The sequence below is a fragment of the Sarcophilus harrisii genome, chromosome 1 (assembly GCF_902635505.1).
Source record: "Sarcophilus harrisii chromosome 1, mSarHar1.11, whole genome shotgun sequence".
Lineage (NCBI taxonomy): Eukaryota > Metazoa > Chordata > Mammalia > Dasyuromorphia > Dasyuridae > Sarcophilus > Sarcophilus harrisii.
In genome coordinates, this window is record NC_045426.1 from 696181038 (window position 1) to 696197794 (window position 16757).

General features: G+C 41.4%; 1 protein-coding gene across 5 annotated transcripts in view; it reads right to left on the bottom strand.

The window, feature by feature from the left end:
* TAOK3 (TAO kinase 3) overlaps positions 1–16757 on the bottom strand; it is a 223019-nt gene that overhangs the window by 79622 nt on the left and 126640 nt on the right. For all 5 annotated transcript variants that reach the window (XM_031948691.1, XM_031948688.1, XM_031948690.1 and 2 more), the window contains 3 exons: positions 13472–13565; positions 11836–11917; positions 4319–4486 (listed from right to left, as the gene is read on the bottom strand). In XM_031948691.1, coding sequence (XP_031804551.1) covers positions 4319–4486; positions 11836–11917; positions 13472–13565 — 344 coding nt within the window. The remainder of the gene's footprint in view (positions 1–4318; positions 4487–11835; positions 11918–13471; positions 13566–16757) is intronic.

Consider the following 16757-nt stretch of genomic DNA (forward strand, 5'->3'; position numbering starts at 1 on the left):
TGGGGAGGGAGCAATGCAGGTGGTGTGCCGGCTCAGAGCCAGGCAGGGACGTAGCAGGAGGGACTGAGGGGAATGCATGAGGAGAGGGAGAGAGAAAGTACCATGAAACAAGGCCGGAAGAACTGGCTGTGGCCAGACCATGGGGGAGACCTTAAATGCCAGAATGGAGACTCTGGACTTTCCTGGTAGGCAGAGGGCACCAGGATGGGGCTTTTATCAGGCAGACAACTCTAGGAGAGGCAGCTTGGAGGCACAGCCTGTAGAGCAGAGGGCTTAGAGGCAGGAGGATCTGAGTTCAAATTCTGCTACATATACCTAGAGATCAAAGGCACTAGGAATCCTCATAATCTCTGTGGGCCTCAGGTTCCTCATCTGTGAAATGGGGATAATGATCATGGTATCTATCTCTCAGGGTTGTTGTGAAGACCAAAGGAAACAGAATGCTTTGCAAACCTTAAAATATAGAGCATGGGCTGGAATGGGAAAAACAGGAGACCAGTTAAGAGATCCTTTATAGTAAGAGGTAAGGTGGGTGGAGTAAGGAGAGAATAGAGGGAACATAAAGGTAAGAATAAATGAGAGAGATACTGTGGAAGCACAAAAAATAGACATCTCTGGGCCACTGATCAAATATGGAAGGTAAGCCAAAGGGAGGAGTCAAAGCTGGATCCCAAGTTGCAAGTAGCTTAAGGAGTTAAAGGAAGTTAACTTTAGTTAACTAAAGTTAAAGGAAGGAGACAGAGAGAGAGAGAGAGAGAAAGAGTGTGTGTGTGTGTATTAAACTGTTTGTTGCACATCACAGACCTGGAGCTGGAAGGGTCTTCTAAGCCCCTCGGTCCAACTCATCCATTTGATGGCCGAGGGCACCGAGGCCCCGAGCGCCAAAGCCGCGGGTCTGGAGTCCCATCTGAACCGGGTCTCACTAGCTGCCGCAGCCAGCTCCTCTGCCACCGTGGAGGGATATCAGATTCTTCTCCCCTCTGAGTAAGGAGGAGCTCAATTGTGCCGCTGTGCAGTTGGTTCTGCACTCTGGACGGGATTTGGTGAAAGACATTATGGGAAACTTTAAAGGATCTAATATGAGGCATTAAGTGGGGTCTCCGACCTTGTTTAAAACACCCCCAGACACATGCGGATCTCTCTGTCTGTCTCTCTATGAAAACACAATCGGTTTTCCTGGTAATTATACATCAAGAAACATTATTCTGAGAAGGGTCTCTACATTTTCCTCATGTGTGAAGGAGGTTCAGGATACAAAAACTTAAGACCCTTTCCTGAAGTCAGTAAAACAATAGCTAATGTTGATCCAGCACTTCGAGGTTTGCAAAGGACTTTACTTATTATCTCGTTTGGTGTCTGTTAAAGCCATTTTAATGAGAGCCTGAGTGGAGAACCTGGGTTCTGCCTTGCGACCTGGGACTTTAGGCAAGACTGAACTGCATGGAAAAGGTCCTATCTGCATGAGCAGAGAGTTTCCTCCCCTGGGCGTTCCCTGACCTGCTCTCCCTCCAGATACAACTTAAAATAAAACTGGGTATAGAGGCCAGTTGGAAATCATTGGAATGGATAAATATGGACAGTCTATAAGAGTGAAAAAGGAAGAAAAAGTAATAAGCATTTATTAAGCACCTCCTATATGCCAGGCACTGTGCTAAGCACTTTACAAAAATTAGCCCATTCGATTCTCACAACCACCTTGGGATGTAAGCATTATTATCACCCTCATTTTAAAGTTGAGGAAACCGAGGCAAACAGGGGTTAAGTGCCTTGCTGGGGTCATGCAGTTAAAAAGCGTCTGAGACTGGATTTGAATTCAGATCTTCTTGACTCCAGGCCCAGTGCTCTATCATTATGATTTTCCATTAGATTTATTTTTTTCTGTGTTTTCCTTAGATGAAAGGTTCTTCCCCTTTTAGAGTGTCATGGACTGCTTTGGCAGTCTGATAAAAGCCTATTAAAGGCAAAAAAAAATCATGAAGGATTAGGAGGGAAACCAATTACATTTTCATAAGTGTGTATGTATGTATCTTTGTATCTATCTGTCTATTAAAAACCACAAGAGGCAGTTCCCAAGTTGCTGAGCTGTGCTTTATTGGTTCCCTTCAGAGCAATATTACTCACTAGGATAACTATATCCTGACTCTTTGTTCCTCACAACACTCACTTTGCTTATACTTCTCCCATGCATTTATCACATCTATCCTTGTAGTCTAGTCATTTCCCTGCATTGTACGAGAAACTCCTCGAGAGGATGGACTGTGTCTTTATTATTTTTCTCTTTCCACTTACAGCACAATGCTTTATAAATTTATTATAATTCTTTAAAAATTACTTTCCAGGCCCACGTGAACTGAGTGAAGTAAGCGGAACCAAGAGAACATTGTACACAGGAACAACAAGATCATGTGATGATCAACTCTGATGAACGTGGCTCTTTTCAACAATGAGGTGATTCAAGGCCATTCCAATAGACTTGTGATAAAGAGAGCCATCCACATCCAGAGAGAGGACTGTGGGGACTGAATGTTGATCACAATATAATATTTTACTTTTTGTTGTTCTTGTTGTGTGTTTGCTTTTTTCTTTTTGATTTGATTTTTCTCGCACAACATGACAAATATGGAAATACGGTTAAAAGAATTGCACATATTTAACATATCAGATTGCTTTGTTGTCTTGGGGAGGGAGGAGATAAGGAGAAAAAATTGGAACATAAAATTTTACAAAAATGAATGTTGAAAACTATCTATACATGTATTTAGAAAAATAAAATACTTTTGTGAAAAGTGCTTTCCATCTACTCTGTTTATATCTTATATCAATATATGTCAATCTCTCTTCCTCTTCCCTCCCTTTCTCTTGTTCTGCCTCTCCTAGCAGGTAGGGAACTCAGTGTTCAGAATACTGGGCCTGTAGTCAAGATTAATCTTGGGTTCAAATCCAGTCTCAGATGCTTACTAGCTGTGTGACCCTGGCAAGTCACTTTTCCTCTGTCTTAGTTTATTTACCCATCAAATGGGCTGGAGAAGGAAAGGGAAACCCTTTCCAGCATCTTTGCCAAGAAATCCCCAAATAGGGTCATAAAGAGTCAGACAAGATTGAAACTAAACAACAACAACCTGTCTATCATCTATTTCTTTCTCTCTAGTTCTATGATTTATCTAAATTTATGTAGATATTGTTTCCCCTGTTAGAATCTCAGCTCCTGCAGGGCAGGGATGATTTTTGCATTTTTTTTTAAGATGCCTAGTGCGTAACACAAATGCCCAGCAAACATTCGGTGCTTAACACATGCTGGTTGACTGAGTAGTTTGAGACCTGCGAGTTCAGCACTAGAAAGCTGCTTGGGATCAGACACTGGTCACTTGGTGTGTTAGAGACAGAACTGAATCCAGTACTTACTTCTTTTTTCCAAGACTGGCTCTCCCTCCCTCTTTTATCTGCCTGAAATTCCACTGCTCAGAGCAGACATTTACTAAATGCCCACTTGAACCGAGCTACAACCAGTAGAATGGAAGACCAGTTGGAAGGGTGACTGGTCTGAGGAGGAGGCAGGCCCGGCCTTCAGAATTAGCTATGGATGGTGTGTGGAGTGGACCGTATGTACCTGATTACAACAAATATTTCTCACTGATTTTAAGGCCTGGTACAGTTTTCTGAATTACATTTTTGTACCAATAGGAGGCAGCATGGGAGAGTGCAAAGAACATTATCTCTAGAGTCGGAGCACTGTGGTCCAAGGCTGCTCCCGGATGCTTGCTGACCCACACGGCTTAGGGAAGCTCATTTCCTGCCTGTGCGGCCTAGGGAAAGCTGCCCTCCTTCCCTCCGCTGGTCCTCATTTTCAGACAAAGCAAAGGCCTGTACCCGGCCTCGGGAACCTGAATCCTGCCCTGGACACTCCAGCTGTGACCCCTGGACAAATCACCCGAGTCGAGCCAGGTTCAATTTCCCCCCATGTAAAATGGGGATAGAACGAGCAGCCATCTCCCACGTCGTCAATGCAGATCATTTTGCAAACTTTAGACACTGCATTTTTTGATGACGGTGATGGGGACAACGTGGGACGAAATGGCTTCGGGGACCCCTTCCAGTTCTAGAGCCAGGGTCTTATGGACGATAGCTAATATCATAGTCTTGTATTCTTTTATTTTAAAGAGAAAGACTAAGATGGATTCTCTCTCCACTTGGAAGTGGTAACGGATGTTAGAAACAAATCAGACAGGTGCAAATCAGAGAAGTCTCTTCTTCTGGCCCGACTCGGGACGAGCCAAAGCACTGCACCCTCCTTTTACCCACCCCCAAAGGCTGAACCTACTTCTTCATCCTCCTGTGACTCATTCAAGGGTCCGTTCCGGGTCTCTTGGAACAGGATTTTCTTCATTTTCCGATACTGTAAATTGTCCAGCTCACGAACAGCATCTTTCGTCCTCTGTATGAGGTCAATTAGGACCCGCAGTGGCCGATCTCGCCGAACAAAGTCATGCTGAATGAAGGATAAAAAGAAGCAAGTGGTCATGGAATGTTTGGCGTCTCTGTCACGTGTGCAGAAGAAAATAAATGTAGTTCCTTAAGGCAGTTGGGTGGATTTTTGTGGATAGTTATTACCCCCTACCCAGCATGCAAAAACCAAATGGGAATGAGGATTATTTTCTTCTTCTTTCCCCCCTAAAACCATCATAGCTTCCTGTTCTAGGATTTAGGTTAAAATGACTAAGGCTAATCTAATCAATCACAGTACTACCAAAAAGATGAGAACTCTATAAGGTGGTAAGCCTTTTCCCTCCCTCTCTCCTTGTCTGAAATCACAAAAGCAAAGAGGAACTTTCCCTACAACTGCTGCGAAAAACCTTTTATTTTCATCAAGGCCCTGGGGTTATCCTTTTCCCAATCACCTTTAGATTATAATCTATCATATTACACTGAGAAAATTAAGACCAATTGACAGGAGCTCCCAAACTGCCCTCCTTTAAGCTTTGAAATCCCTCTGTAGCTTTTTTTCCAGTAATAATACTAATAGCTAGCCTTTATATAGGATGATAATGTTCACAGAGCACTTTATATATGTGATTCCACTTGTTCCTCATAACAATTCAGTGATTTAGGTCCTATTATTATTCCCATCTTATAGGTAAGAAAACTGAGGTTGACACAAGTTACTCTTCCCTTTTGGATTCAATATCTGAAGATTGAGTGTAATTAGGAACTGCACTGGTACCATAAACTCAATCTCACCGATCACCACCTCCCTTCCCCATCCTCCACTCCTAAATCATCATCTTTCTACCTAATCTCTCTCCCTAACTTCCTGATTTTGGCCACTGGTATCAGCATTGTTCCAGGCTTGAAATCCAGGAGTCACCGTTCTTCCAATTTAATTACCATGTCCTGGGTATTAACTGGGGCAGCCAAGTGACACAGTGCATAGGGTGGTGGACCTGGAGACAGGAAGGCTCATCTTTGTGAGTTTAAATCTGGTCTCACACAGACTGCATGACCCTGAACAAGTGACTTAGCCTTGTTTGTCTCAGTTTCCTCCTCTATCAAATGAGCCAGAGGAAGAAATGACAAACTACTGTCATATCTCTGCTAGGAAAACCCCCAAATGTGGTCCCGAAGAACAGGGACCAACCGAGAATGACCGAAGCAAACCAAAATATCCATTATTTTCACCTGTCAGTGGAGGTACTGACTATTTGTTGAACTGAATAGTCTTTCTACTTCCAGCCTTTGAGGATGCTCAATGAATGTCCATCTGAACTGAGTTCCAACCAACAGTAGTGGAAGGCCTCCTGGAAGGATGGTTGTTTTTAGGGAAAGCCAGCACAGAATTCAACACTGGCTCTGAGCAAACTTACAAAATGCTGCCAGATGAGATTTCCTACAGGACAATTCAAATATGTCGATTCTAAGGAGACCCAGTCTGTTAACAGGTCTAACTGACATTCCCGCTTCTCCTTGAAGTAGGTGCTTAACAAATGCTTGCTGCTTCCTTCACCAATAGGGGGTTGGTTCTGCCTTGCCCAGAACTCCTAGCAATAATTTGCCTAGTAATAATCATCATCAACATAGCTAGCATTTTTGCCCACTGTGCTAAGCAATTTACAAGTATCTCGTCATGTGATCCCCAACAACCCTGTGGTGGAGGTGCTATTATGATCCTTATTTTAGGGATGAGGAAACTGAGCCAAACCGGTTAAACGATATGCCCAAGACAGGGGTGTCTGAGGCTGAATTTGAACTCGGGCCTTCTTGACTCCAGCCCAGTGGAGTCTATGAAATTTAGGGTTATTGCTATGGTTATTGCCTACCAGATCACAGACTCCCTGATGGGGGCTGTGCCTTCCTCATCTTTGCATCTTCTGTGATGGCTAATGTAGCACTTTAAGAAGAGTAGATGCTCCAAAAAAGTCAGTTTAATTTAACTGAAGGTTTAAGAAATGGAAATACCAAATTAAAACCCTTTGACTGAAAATGAGAGACCTCAATAAGGGGCCACCAACAGGCAGAGGGGAAGAAGTAATCAGGGCATGCTACATTTATTTGATGACACTGAGAGAGGTGTGTAGGAGCCTCTGTGAATAATTCTTGTTTTCCAAGGCCAGTGGCTTCAGAGTAAAAATAGTTGAGATGGAGGAAACTATCCAGCGACAAAATGGTCAGTAAAAGTTAGCCTTATGAGGCAACCTACACTGATGAAGGCTTTATAGTATACTAACTATGAAATTTTAATATGTGTCATAAAAATAATCTATCTATTCTACAGTTGTGATCTGGGAAGTCATCAGATTCATTGCCCCTGCTATAGCCAAAGAACAGAAGGGCTTCTGGGTCACAAGAAGAAGCCTTTCTTGATCCCCCTCAATGCAAGTCCCTTCATCTGCTGATTTTCTCCAATTTCTCCTGTTTATAGTTTGTACATAATGTGCATGTTGATTCCTAATTGGATCATAAGCTTTTCAAGGGCAGGGATTGGTTTTTGCCTCTTTTTGTGCCCTTAGCACAGTGCCGGACACAGGAAACACTTATAAGTGTTTTTATTAACCAAATGACATCAGGAACCAGGAAAATAAACATTTTGGCCAGGTGTAGCATAGCCTGAAGACAAGCTTTGGGTATACCCATTAAAGCTTCACATGTGGAGATGGATGTAGAGCCTGACTTGCACGTGAACCAGGAGGCCAGCAATCATCACAACTAAAAGCTATTACAAAAATAAATGGCTATTTTCCCCAAAATGGCAAATACATTTTTTTGTTTTGTTTCCGATGTGCAAAAGTAGGAAACGGTCATAAGTAGAGTTGAAGAGGCCTTGTGTTCAGTGGGAAAGCAGCCTTAAGTCAGAGGTTACACAGAACTATTATTTTTTTCTTCAATCCATACCCAAAACAAGTACTTACAGATTACTGATTTCTGAATGAGCATAGAAAAATAGATAACCCTATGAATAAATATCCATAATGAATCGCTGTAGTCAACAAGCATTCATCAAGTGCCTACTTGTTGTTCTAGGTATTATGCCAGGCACTAAAGAGTGGGAAGAGATCGTTCACCTTCAATACATCCACTACAACCCTGTGCTTCCATTATTCTGGATACTCTCCCATTAATGTGGATCAAAACCTCTTTAGGCCAGCCTCATTAGACATTTTCATGAGCTTCCTTTTTTTCCCTTTCATCTCTTCCAAATCTCGTACAGCAGATAATTTTTTAGCGATATGCTTCTTTGAATGGAGCTATGCTAGTTCTTAAGGTGACAATCCACTGGTAAACTTGGACCCAAAGACAATCTAGCTTAGTAGGACCTGCTGGAAATCATGTGCTGCTGGGGCAGTTTTTGAGAAACGTGGGTCGTCTATATCGCATGATAATAACTATGAGAAGTACTTTAATGGGACTATAAGATCCCACTAAGTAAAATTTTTAACCTTTCCTACATAGACTAACACACTGTTGATGGGGCTGCAAGAGCCGTGTCATCCTGGAAAGCATTTCGAAACTACCCTCCAAAAGTCATTAGTCTGTGCACTCTCTTTGACACAACAAAATGGGAAAGAAGGGGCATCCTGAGCATATTGAACACAAAGATATGATCAAAAGCCTTATGAAGAGGTTGGATGAAAAAAAAGGAAGAGCTGGCAAATAATTATACTTCATTAAATTGCAATTTTTATAAGAGATTAATGTGATCTAGACATTCATTCTAAATGGATTGACCCTTGCCTCATTGTACAATAATTCTCTTATACTCTCTTACTTCTAATAATTTCATTTTTATTCTGCACTTAAGAAACACTAAATGAAATGGGTATTTCCATATACACGATAGAACAGAAAAGTGGGTTGTACAAGAAACTAAAGCTTTTTATTATGTATGGGTTGTTTTCCCTTTTAAATATACAATGAGTTCAGGCTATAACTCTCTAAAATATCTTGCTAACTTATGGTTCTTTCTGGTTTTCCTTCTGTTCTTTTCTTTGAAATAAAAAAAAAAAATGTCTCCGTGTTTCTTTTCTTTCTTTTGCTATCTTATTTCTATCCTCCTACACTGTCAAAGACACGTATCTTATTTTTGCATCTTAAATCCATCATCTCTCTCTGTTCAAGGATGGATAACATACTTCACTGATAGTTTTCTAGAATTTTAATTGGTCATTGCATTAATCTGAGCACTCAAGTTTTTCTGAGTCTTTACTTCCTTTTCCTACCCATATTTTGAAGACCAATTTGAAGCTACCTCCTCCATGAAGGTTTCTTTTAATGTCTCTGATTTGTAATAGCCTTTCTTCTCATTGACAGAGATTTTTGTTTACCCAGTATCACAGAACTTGGAGTAGGGAGGTCATTGAATGCGACTTGAAGATGAAAAGGAATCCCTTCTTCAACATACCCAACAGGTAGCCATCCAGCCTTTGCTTGAAGACTTCCAAGAAGGGGAAATCAACTGCCTGCCAAGACAGCCCATTCCTCTGTGGGAAAGCTCTAATTGTTAGGAAGCTTTTCCTAACATCAGGTCTGGATCTGCCTCTTTGCAACTCTCACCCATTGCTTCTGGGCGTGCCCTCTAAACCCTCTTGCACAAGGCAGCCTTTCAAATAATTGAGGACAGTTGTTATTTACCCACAGATCTTTTCTTCTCTAGGCTAAACATCCTTAGTTCCTTCAACCAGTCCTCATATGGCTAGTACAAAAGGCCCATCATTCTTCTGAATGCTCTATGCTAGACACTTCCTATCTTACCAATAGTCTTTTTTAACATATAGCATAATAGGTCAAATCTGAGCTGGCCAGGGCAGAGAAAAGCAGACCCACCATTTTCCTATGTCTGGTACATCTACCTGTCTTAACACGGCCCAAGATTGTCTTAGCTTTCCTTGGCTGCCACCTCATACCAGTGATTCATTTAGCCTTTAGCCCATGAAAACTCCTTCCTCTCATCCAGTGTACTTCCTAGCCTGGTGACAACTGAACATGTTAATCCTGCCAGATCTGCCTTTATTCCAGACATGATCAATACGTTAAACAGCACAAGATGACCACAATTCTTTGGGGTGTTCCTAGACATCTCCCTTCCATGATGACTTGGAACTATCAGTGACAATCCTTTGGGTCTGGCCATTCACCCAGTTTGAAATCCACATAATTATACTACCACATATAACCCATTTCCGAATCTTTCCCAGAAGCAGCATGAGATATATTATCAAATAATTAGCTAACATGTAGACAGATAGACTATGTACAGAATCCTCCTGTTTGTTACCCTTCTTAAACAAGTAAACAAGACTCAGTGATCTTGTTTGGGAGTGATCTTTCTTCTTGACAAAATCATAACAATTCTTTGTGATTGTTGCTTTCTTCTCAAGATGTTTACTAACCATCTCTTTAATAATATGTGCTAGAAACAAGGTCAAGTTCCCTGGCCTATAATTTACTGGATTCTATTTGCTCCCTTTTTTGTAAAGCTAAGGATGTTTGCTCTTCTGTGGGCCCATGGCCCCTTTCCTGTTCTCCATGAACGAAGAACTATAACCGTCTGTGGTTCAGCATCCCAGGGGCCGGTTCTTTTACTAACTCAAGACATAATTCATTTGAGCCTGGTGGTTTGAATTCACAGAGCCAGAGACTAAGCTCTCTTACTATCTCCTTATTAATTTGGGAGATCAGCTCTCTGCTGACTATTTTTATCTAGTCATTTCCAGTTTCTCTTGGCAAAGAAAACAGAAATAACATGAGAATGAAAAGAGCTCTGTCTTCTGTTGTTAGTTTATAATCCCATTCACCCCAAGCAGCATTCACAGATTTTCTTTGATCTTCCTTCTCCCACCACTCCATATAGCTAAAAGGAGGGCAAACCCAACAACACTTTTTACTAAGCTGATGGTTTGGCTTTCCTTGCCAGGTTGGCTTATTCTGAGATTGAACACTCTTGACATTGATCTTTTAGGACTGTCCCATACTTTTGTCTTCCTTCTAGTTTCCCTTCCCTTCTTTTAAGATCTAAGGAGGTAGGTGAGTTTTCTCAGCATCCACCAAAGTGAACCAAAACACCACCTTCTTTTTCTTTGCTGGAATTGTTTTGCCTCTAACATGGAAGGCACTGTGAAAAGAGAACCTTGGATCTGGAGTCAGGGACAGCTGAGCTAAAATCCTATCTCAAATATTTCCCTGGCTTCCTTTAAGACTCAGATTATTTAGCTTAAAAAGGTCAGGATCTCCCATTTCATCCAGATCTATATCTGGCCACTGGACCCAGTGACTCTGGAGGAGAAAGTGAGGCAGGTGACCTTGCTCAGCTTTCCCTCACTTCAGTCCAATTCACTTGCCTGTCATGGCGTCACTTCCCTAATGTCCAGGTCCTCTTTGAGAATGAAGGGCAAACAACCACCACCAAAACTCTGATTTTTCCTGATTTCTCTGACTGCCTATTACAGTTTCATTCCGGGATTGCTTATCCTCTGCTTTCTATGTATGTTCTAAGTATCTAGTTCCTTACATGCTCCATCTCTCATTTGAATGAGAGTTCCTTGAGGGCAGGGACCATATTTTTTATTGTTCTTGATGTCTGTGGCACTTAGCTCAAATGTAGTACTTTATAAATACTTTATAAATGTTTGCTGACTGACAACGGCACATCAGTACTCAATATTACTGATGAACTGTATAAATTATGGCCAATGTGGTGGGGAGGTGACCCTGTGGCCTTCATAGCCATGCCGGGGGAGAAGAGTTCTGGAGAGCCCACCATGCTTGGGTTGGACTTTGGGCAAAGGCTTGCCAGTGGATCGTGTTGTCTGGAAACCAATCAGACTAAGTTCTCAGAGGCTTATCACTGTGTTGGTCATGAGGAAATGATTTTTTTTTTGGGGGGGGTGGATAATGTATAGAGGAGTTACAATCTTTATCAAGGAAAATGTTGAAGAAATTCATGGCTCTGTGTAATTCCGAAGGCAATACAACTGCCATTATGCTATTGATTATTACTTTTAAGTACTTGATTAATATTTTGAACTCCTAAAAAGTTTTTGGTCTAGGATAAAGTAACTCAAAATTGGAGCAACTAATGGTTGCAGGGAATATATGAATAAGTCTTAGACATTTTCTTAATAATGACTTTTATCCTTAATCCCCACCCTCACACCCATAGGCAAAAATCACTCTATTGCCAAAACAGAGTCTATACAGCTTAAGGCTGGTGGCCTATGTTTATAGCAACTTGTTCAACGTATGTTAGGAGATTGCCACTCTGAGCAGCCATGGGAATAATTTATGATTAAGCTCTATCACAGAATGACTTCAACCCCTCCTCAGGTACCAAAAAAATGGGAAAATTACCTGCAATAGGTCCACTGATGTTGGCCTTTCCTGAGGTATTTTCTGTAAGCAGTAATCAACAAATCCCCTAAAGGAGTCTGTCCTGTGGGTACAAATATAGAAAAAGTAAACAATCAATCAACTAAAAAAGAAGAAAATGAGGAGTTTAAAATATTTTGTAGTAACACAAAAATTTTAAAAAAAGTAGTAACACAGAAATAGGGCCAGAGGTTCAACTATTCAACACAACTATTAACTAGTTGAACCTCCGTATTAATTAATTCATAAAAATCAGCAGCTATAAAGTATATTGGATTAATTTAAAGACTGTAGGGCCAGAGGACTTATTTATTGACTAGTGGAAACCCCTCATTTCAAAACTCAGGAAACTAATGCTCAGAAAGGGAAGCAACTTGCTCAAGATCACATGGTGAGTCAATGACAAAGCCAGGATTTGAACCCAAGTTTTTAGCCTCCAAATGCCCTACTCTTCTCTCTGTATCATACTCTCCTTTGCATCCAAATGACATTTTAGAGTTTAAAGAAAGGGAGGTGTTTTTTTTTTTTTTGGGGGGGGGGGGAGAAGAAGTTTTATTTTAGAGATATCAGGAATAAACTCAGCCCTTGCTTCTGGGTTAAACTTTTGGGCTTTTGCTGGGAAAGTCCATGAGATCTGAGGCACTTCTCCCTAAAAGACAAAGATAATTATATCTTGGGACTTGCTAGTACACGGTTCTAAACAACCTAAGAAAGGATCACAAGGCATACGTCTTTGGCAGGGAGGTGATGTAGGACACGTAGGACACGTAGGCCCTTTACATTCTGTCCCTCTCGTTTTAAGCAAACCTACTAGAAAGCACGATGGATTTTGAGCTACCGGAGGAGCCACGAATAGTGATGATTACAACAAGTTGCATACTTACATACTGTTTCTAGCTGGCAAAGTGTTTGACATTTGCTATATTTTATCATGAGAAAGACCTGGGTTCAAGGACTATCTCTGACAATTACTGACCACATGAGCTTGGTCAATGCTTTTAATTTCAGTGAAATAGGCAACTTTGTAGGACTCTTAAGTTGGAGAGAAGGGGACTGGAGGGAGGTCCCGGAACAGTGAAACCCCAGGTCCTGTTCCTGTCTCCTTGCCCCAGATTCATCACATAACACAGCAGCCCCACAACACTAAGAATCCTATGAGTTAGCAGGGTGAGATATCCGTACAAGGGACTGATATCCTTCTCTTAAGTCTCTGTACAGTAAAGACATGATCAATGGCCGCACGCATCCTCCCAGAAAAGATACGGGAGATTCATGGGCAGAGGCCTGGAGTGAGTATGAAACACAGACAATGAAATCCCGCTGGGAGAGCAGAGAAACGTGAGGTTGTGGGAGGGGGCTCTGGGGCCACCTCTGCTGGAGGACCGACTATGTGCCCACGGATTGGGAGCCCAGCACCCTCACAGCCAGAGCAGGACCCTCAGGCCTCCGCAGGACTCGGCCCTCTGTCCAAAGCAGCGGATATTCTGACTTCTCGCAGACTGGCATCCGGTGGAACTAACACATCCAGTGTTTATTAACAAGGTGCAAACAGGGACCCGTGGACAGAGAGAGAAATCCAACCAGAAACCAAAACAGAACAAAATACCAGCAATCTTACCATTCATTTGACTGTAACATCGGGGAGTCATTCTGGGCTATGTGATATAAGGCACTCATTGCATTCATGTTGAAAAGGGGGGGCTTCCGTTCCGCTGGAAGGAGACAAGAGAAAGGCGCTAATACCGGTCTTGAAGGAGAGCGGTGAGAAAAAGAGATGAGGAAGTAGGAGCAGAGCCTTGCTGCTAAATCAATAACTCATTACTGTTGTCATGGCACCTAATCCACTTATTTTAATCTCCTGGGTCAGCCCAGGACAGCCATTCAGGAGAAGCTGCTGGTCATCTTAATGGAGGAAGCTACGGACCCTGAAAGAGCTCCTTTTAAGGGATTCATTTCAGCCTAGAAGAAAAGTTTTATTATCGCTTTTGAATTGTCAGGGGATCAGAGATCTGCAGCTGAAAGAGCCTTAGAGCTCATTGAGGAAGGGGCTCTTCACCCTTTTTGTGCATCCTGAACTCCTGGCTGACTGTGGAATCCCATGGATTCCCTATCAGGGAAATGTTTTTATATGAATAACATATACAGTTGAAGTTGAATCATTTCAGAGTAATTTTTTCCCTTGAGGCAATTGGGGTTAGTATTAAGGAAGCTTAGGAAGTGTTAAGTGTCTGAGACCAGATTTGAACTCATCCCCGTGTGTCCAATTCTTTTGACCCTATTTGGGATTTTCTTGGCAGAGATACTAGAGCATTTTCCATTTCCTTCCCTGGCTCATTTTATTGAGGCGCACAGGGTTAAATGACTTTGCCCAAGGAGACTCACTTAGTCAAATGTCTGAGGTCAGATTTGAACTCATGAAAACAAATCTTCCTGATTCTAGGCTCAGTGCACGTGATGCCCCCAGTGGCCCAAATAAAACACATGAGATCACATCCACCATATTGGAAAAAGAAACCCACTCTATTGAAATATTATTATCAAAATAATGTAAAAAAACATAGATTCTGGTTTGAGAACTATGGCAGGTCCAACCTCACATTGGACAATAGAAAGAGAAGGGCCTTGTCCAAGGTCACGTAGCTGGTGAATGGCACTTTCAAGATCTGAACAAAGTTCAGACTTCTTTCCCTGATATCCAACAGGGATTTCCTGAGAACCAAGCCTGACCGGCTCCAACCTCATGACCCCACTGTAGAGGAGCCAGCAGTTCTAAGTCCACACCCTAGGCCTCCTGCCTCTCCCCTCTGCACAAATAGACCCCCATCTGTCTTCTTCCTCACCACTTCCTCCTTGTCAAATCTCAAACTTCAGTCAACATGCAGCTTGGGTACCATTTTCCTACATAAGGACTTCCCTGATCTTTTGGTGACTGGCCCCCTTTCCTTCCTGAAGCTCCTCAATATGTATCATTTACCTTTGTGCACTTCTGAAAGGCATTTTTGGTTCAGCACACAAGATTTATATCACTGTGCCCAATATACAGTAGGTGCTTAATAAATGCTCACCAAATGGAATCCAGCCTATTTTAGAACGTAATCCAAGGATGATGCTTTTACAGAAATTCTTTCAGGAGGCCGTGACACTGGAGTCCTTCTGGGCTCATGACACTCATTCCATCTCAGAGACTTATTTTAACCCTGTTAATTCTCTAAATTAAGGAGAGAGCGAGGTGGTACCGAGGATAAAGCCTGGGCCCAGAGTCAGGAAGAAGTGAATTCAAGTCCCATGTCTCAGACCCTTACTACGTGATCCTGGGCAAGCCAGGGTTCTCACGAGGACTTAGTGAGTTAGCACAGGTAAAGAGCTTGGCCAAACACACAGCTCTAGATAAATGCGACCATCCTCCTCGTTACCTGCCATATATTTCTTGGAATCTAGGTGATACACTGGAGTGCAGAGTGAGACACACCTGTCGGTAGTGGTCAAAGTGTTAACGTGTTTTACTTGATCAGACTTATTTGTTATGAGGGGGGACTTTCTATTTGGGGAGAATGAGTGAAGAGGGGAGCAATGGAGATGAAAAATATATGTGTATAGAGAAATGTATGGATATGTACGTGTATGTATATACATGCTCATATATACACACATTTATATCGACATAGAAAGAGACCAAAAAAAAAAGTGGTCAATGGCAGACTGGAGAGCATCAGAGGGAAGAAAGGGAGGAAATCAGAGATCTTATTAAACTTCCCGAGAGTAAGATCACAATTTACACAATCTTTGTCTTTTCATTTCCCCTTTCTACCCTATACCGTGACACAAACTACATATATTGTAGAAGGTCAGTAAAGAATCATTTAGCTAATAAAGGAATAAGAAAATAAAACAAAGGCTCTTGCCCTGCCCTCTTCATTTCATGCATTTAGAGTCTACTCGCTGTAACAGATTCCTAACCATCGTCATCTCGACCCACTTGATGCTGGTTTCTGTATCAGAGGCTTTCTGGGTGAACGCAGAACAGAGTTGAGAAAGACAACTATCGCAACGTTTGTGATACATGTTTGGGCACTAAATTCTTACAGGGTCACTTGGGGAAATGATTCAGCCACTTTGATCATCAGCTGCCTCATCTATAAATAGACATTAGGCAATCTCTAAATTCTCTTTCAAATCAAAAATCTTAAGACTATGCTGGAAGACAAGAGAGGTGCCAAGTGAATTATGGCAAGGTCCTTGCCCTCAGAGTGCTTACAACTGACTAGAGGAACCCGTGCCAACTCAATTATAAGGAATGGTACTCTGTTCTTTTCATTATAGCAGCTATTTCATGCCGTGTGTATGTAAATGTATAGATATATGTGTGCATATATATAATATATGCATATATAATATGTATATGATATATAATAAAGAATATATGATGTATAAATATATAATATGTATATTTGTATATATATATATGATACACATATATATGTTTTTTAAAATGATTCTTATTCTGAACCTAAGAAACACCAAATAAAATTGGCATTTCTATGTACATGAAACAGAATGAGGCTGTACATTAAAATTCATAACTATTATATGGAATTTGGTTTTCTTTTTAAGTATATAATAAGTTTGACCTGTAGTTTTCTAAGCTATATTGCTTTCTGGACTTCTGTGTGGCCTTTTTCTTTCTGTTCTCTTCTTTGAATCTTAAAAAAAAATTTTTTTTACGGGACTTTCTTTGAGGAAAATATATTTCCAATGTTGCTGTTATATTCTCAGGATATAAATGAATTACTTTTCCATTCCATTCATTTATATTATCTTAGAATTATATTAAAGATTTGGGATTTTACAAGTGCAATCCTTGTAACACCTCTTGGATTAAAAAGATTTAGAATAATAATAAGCAA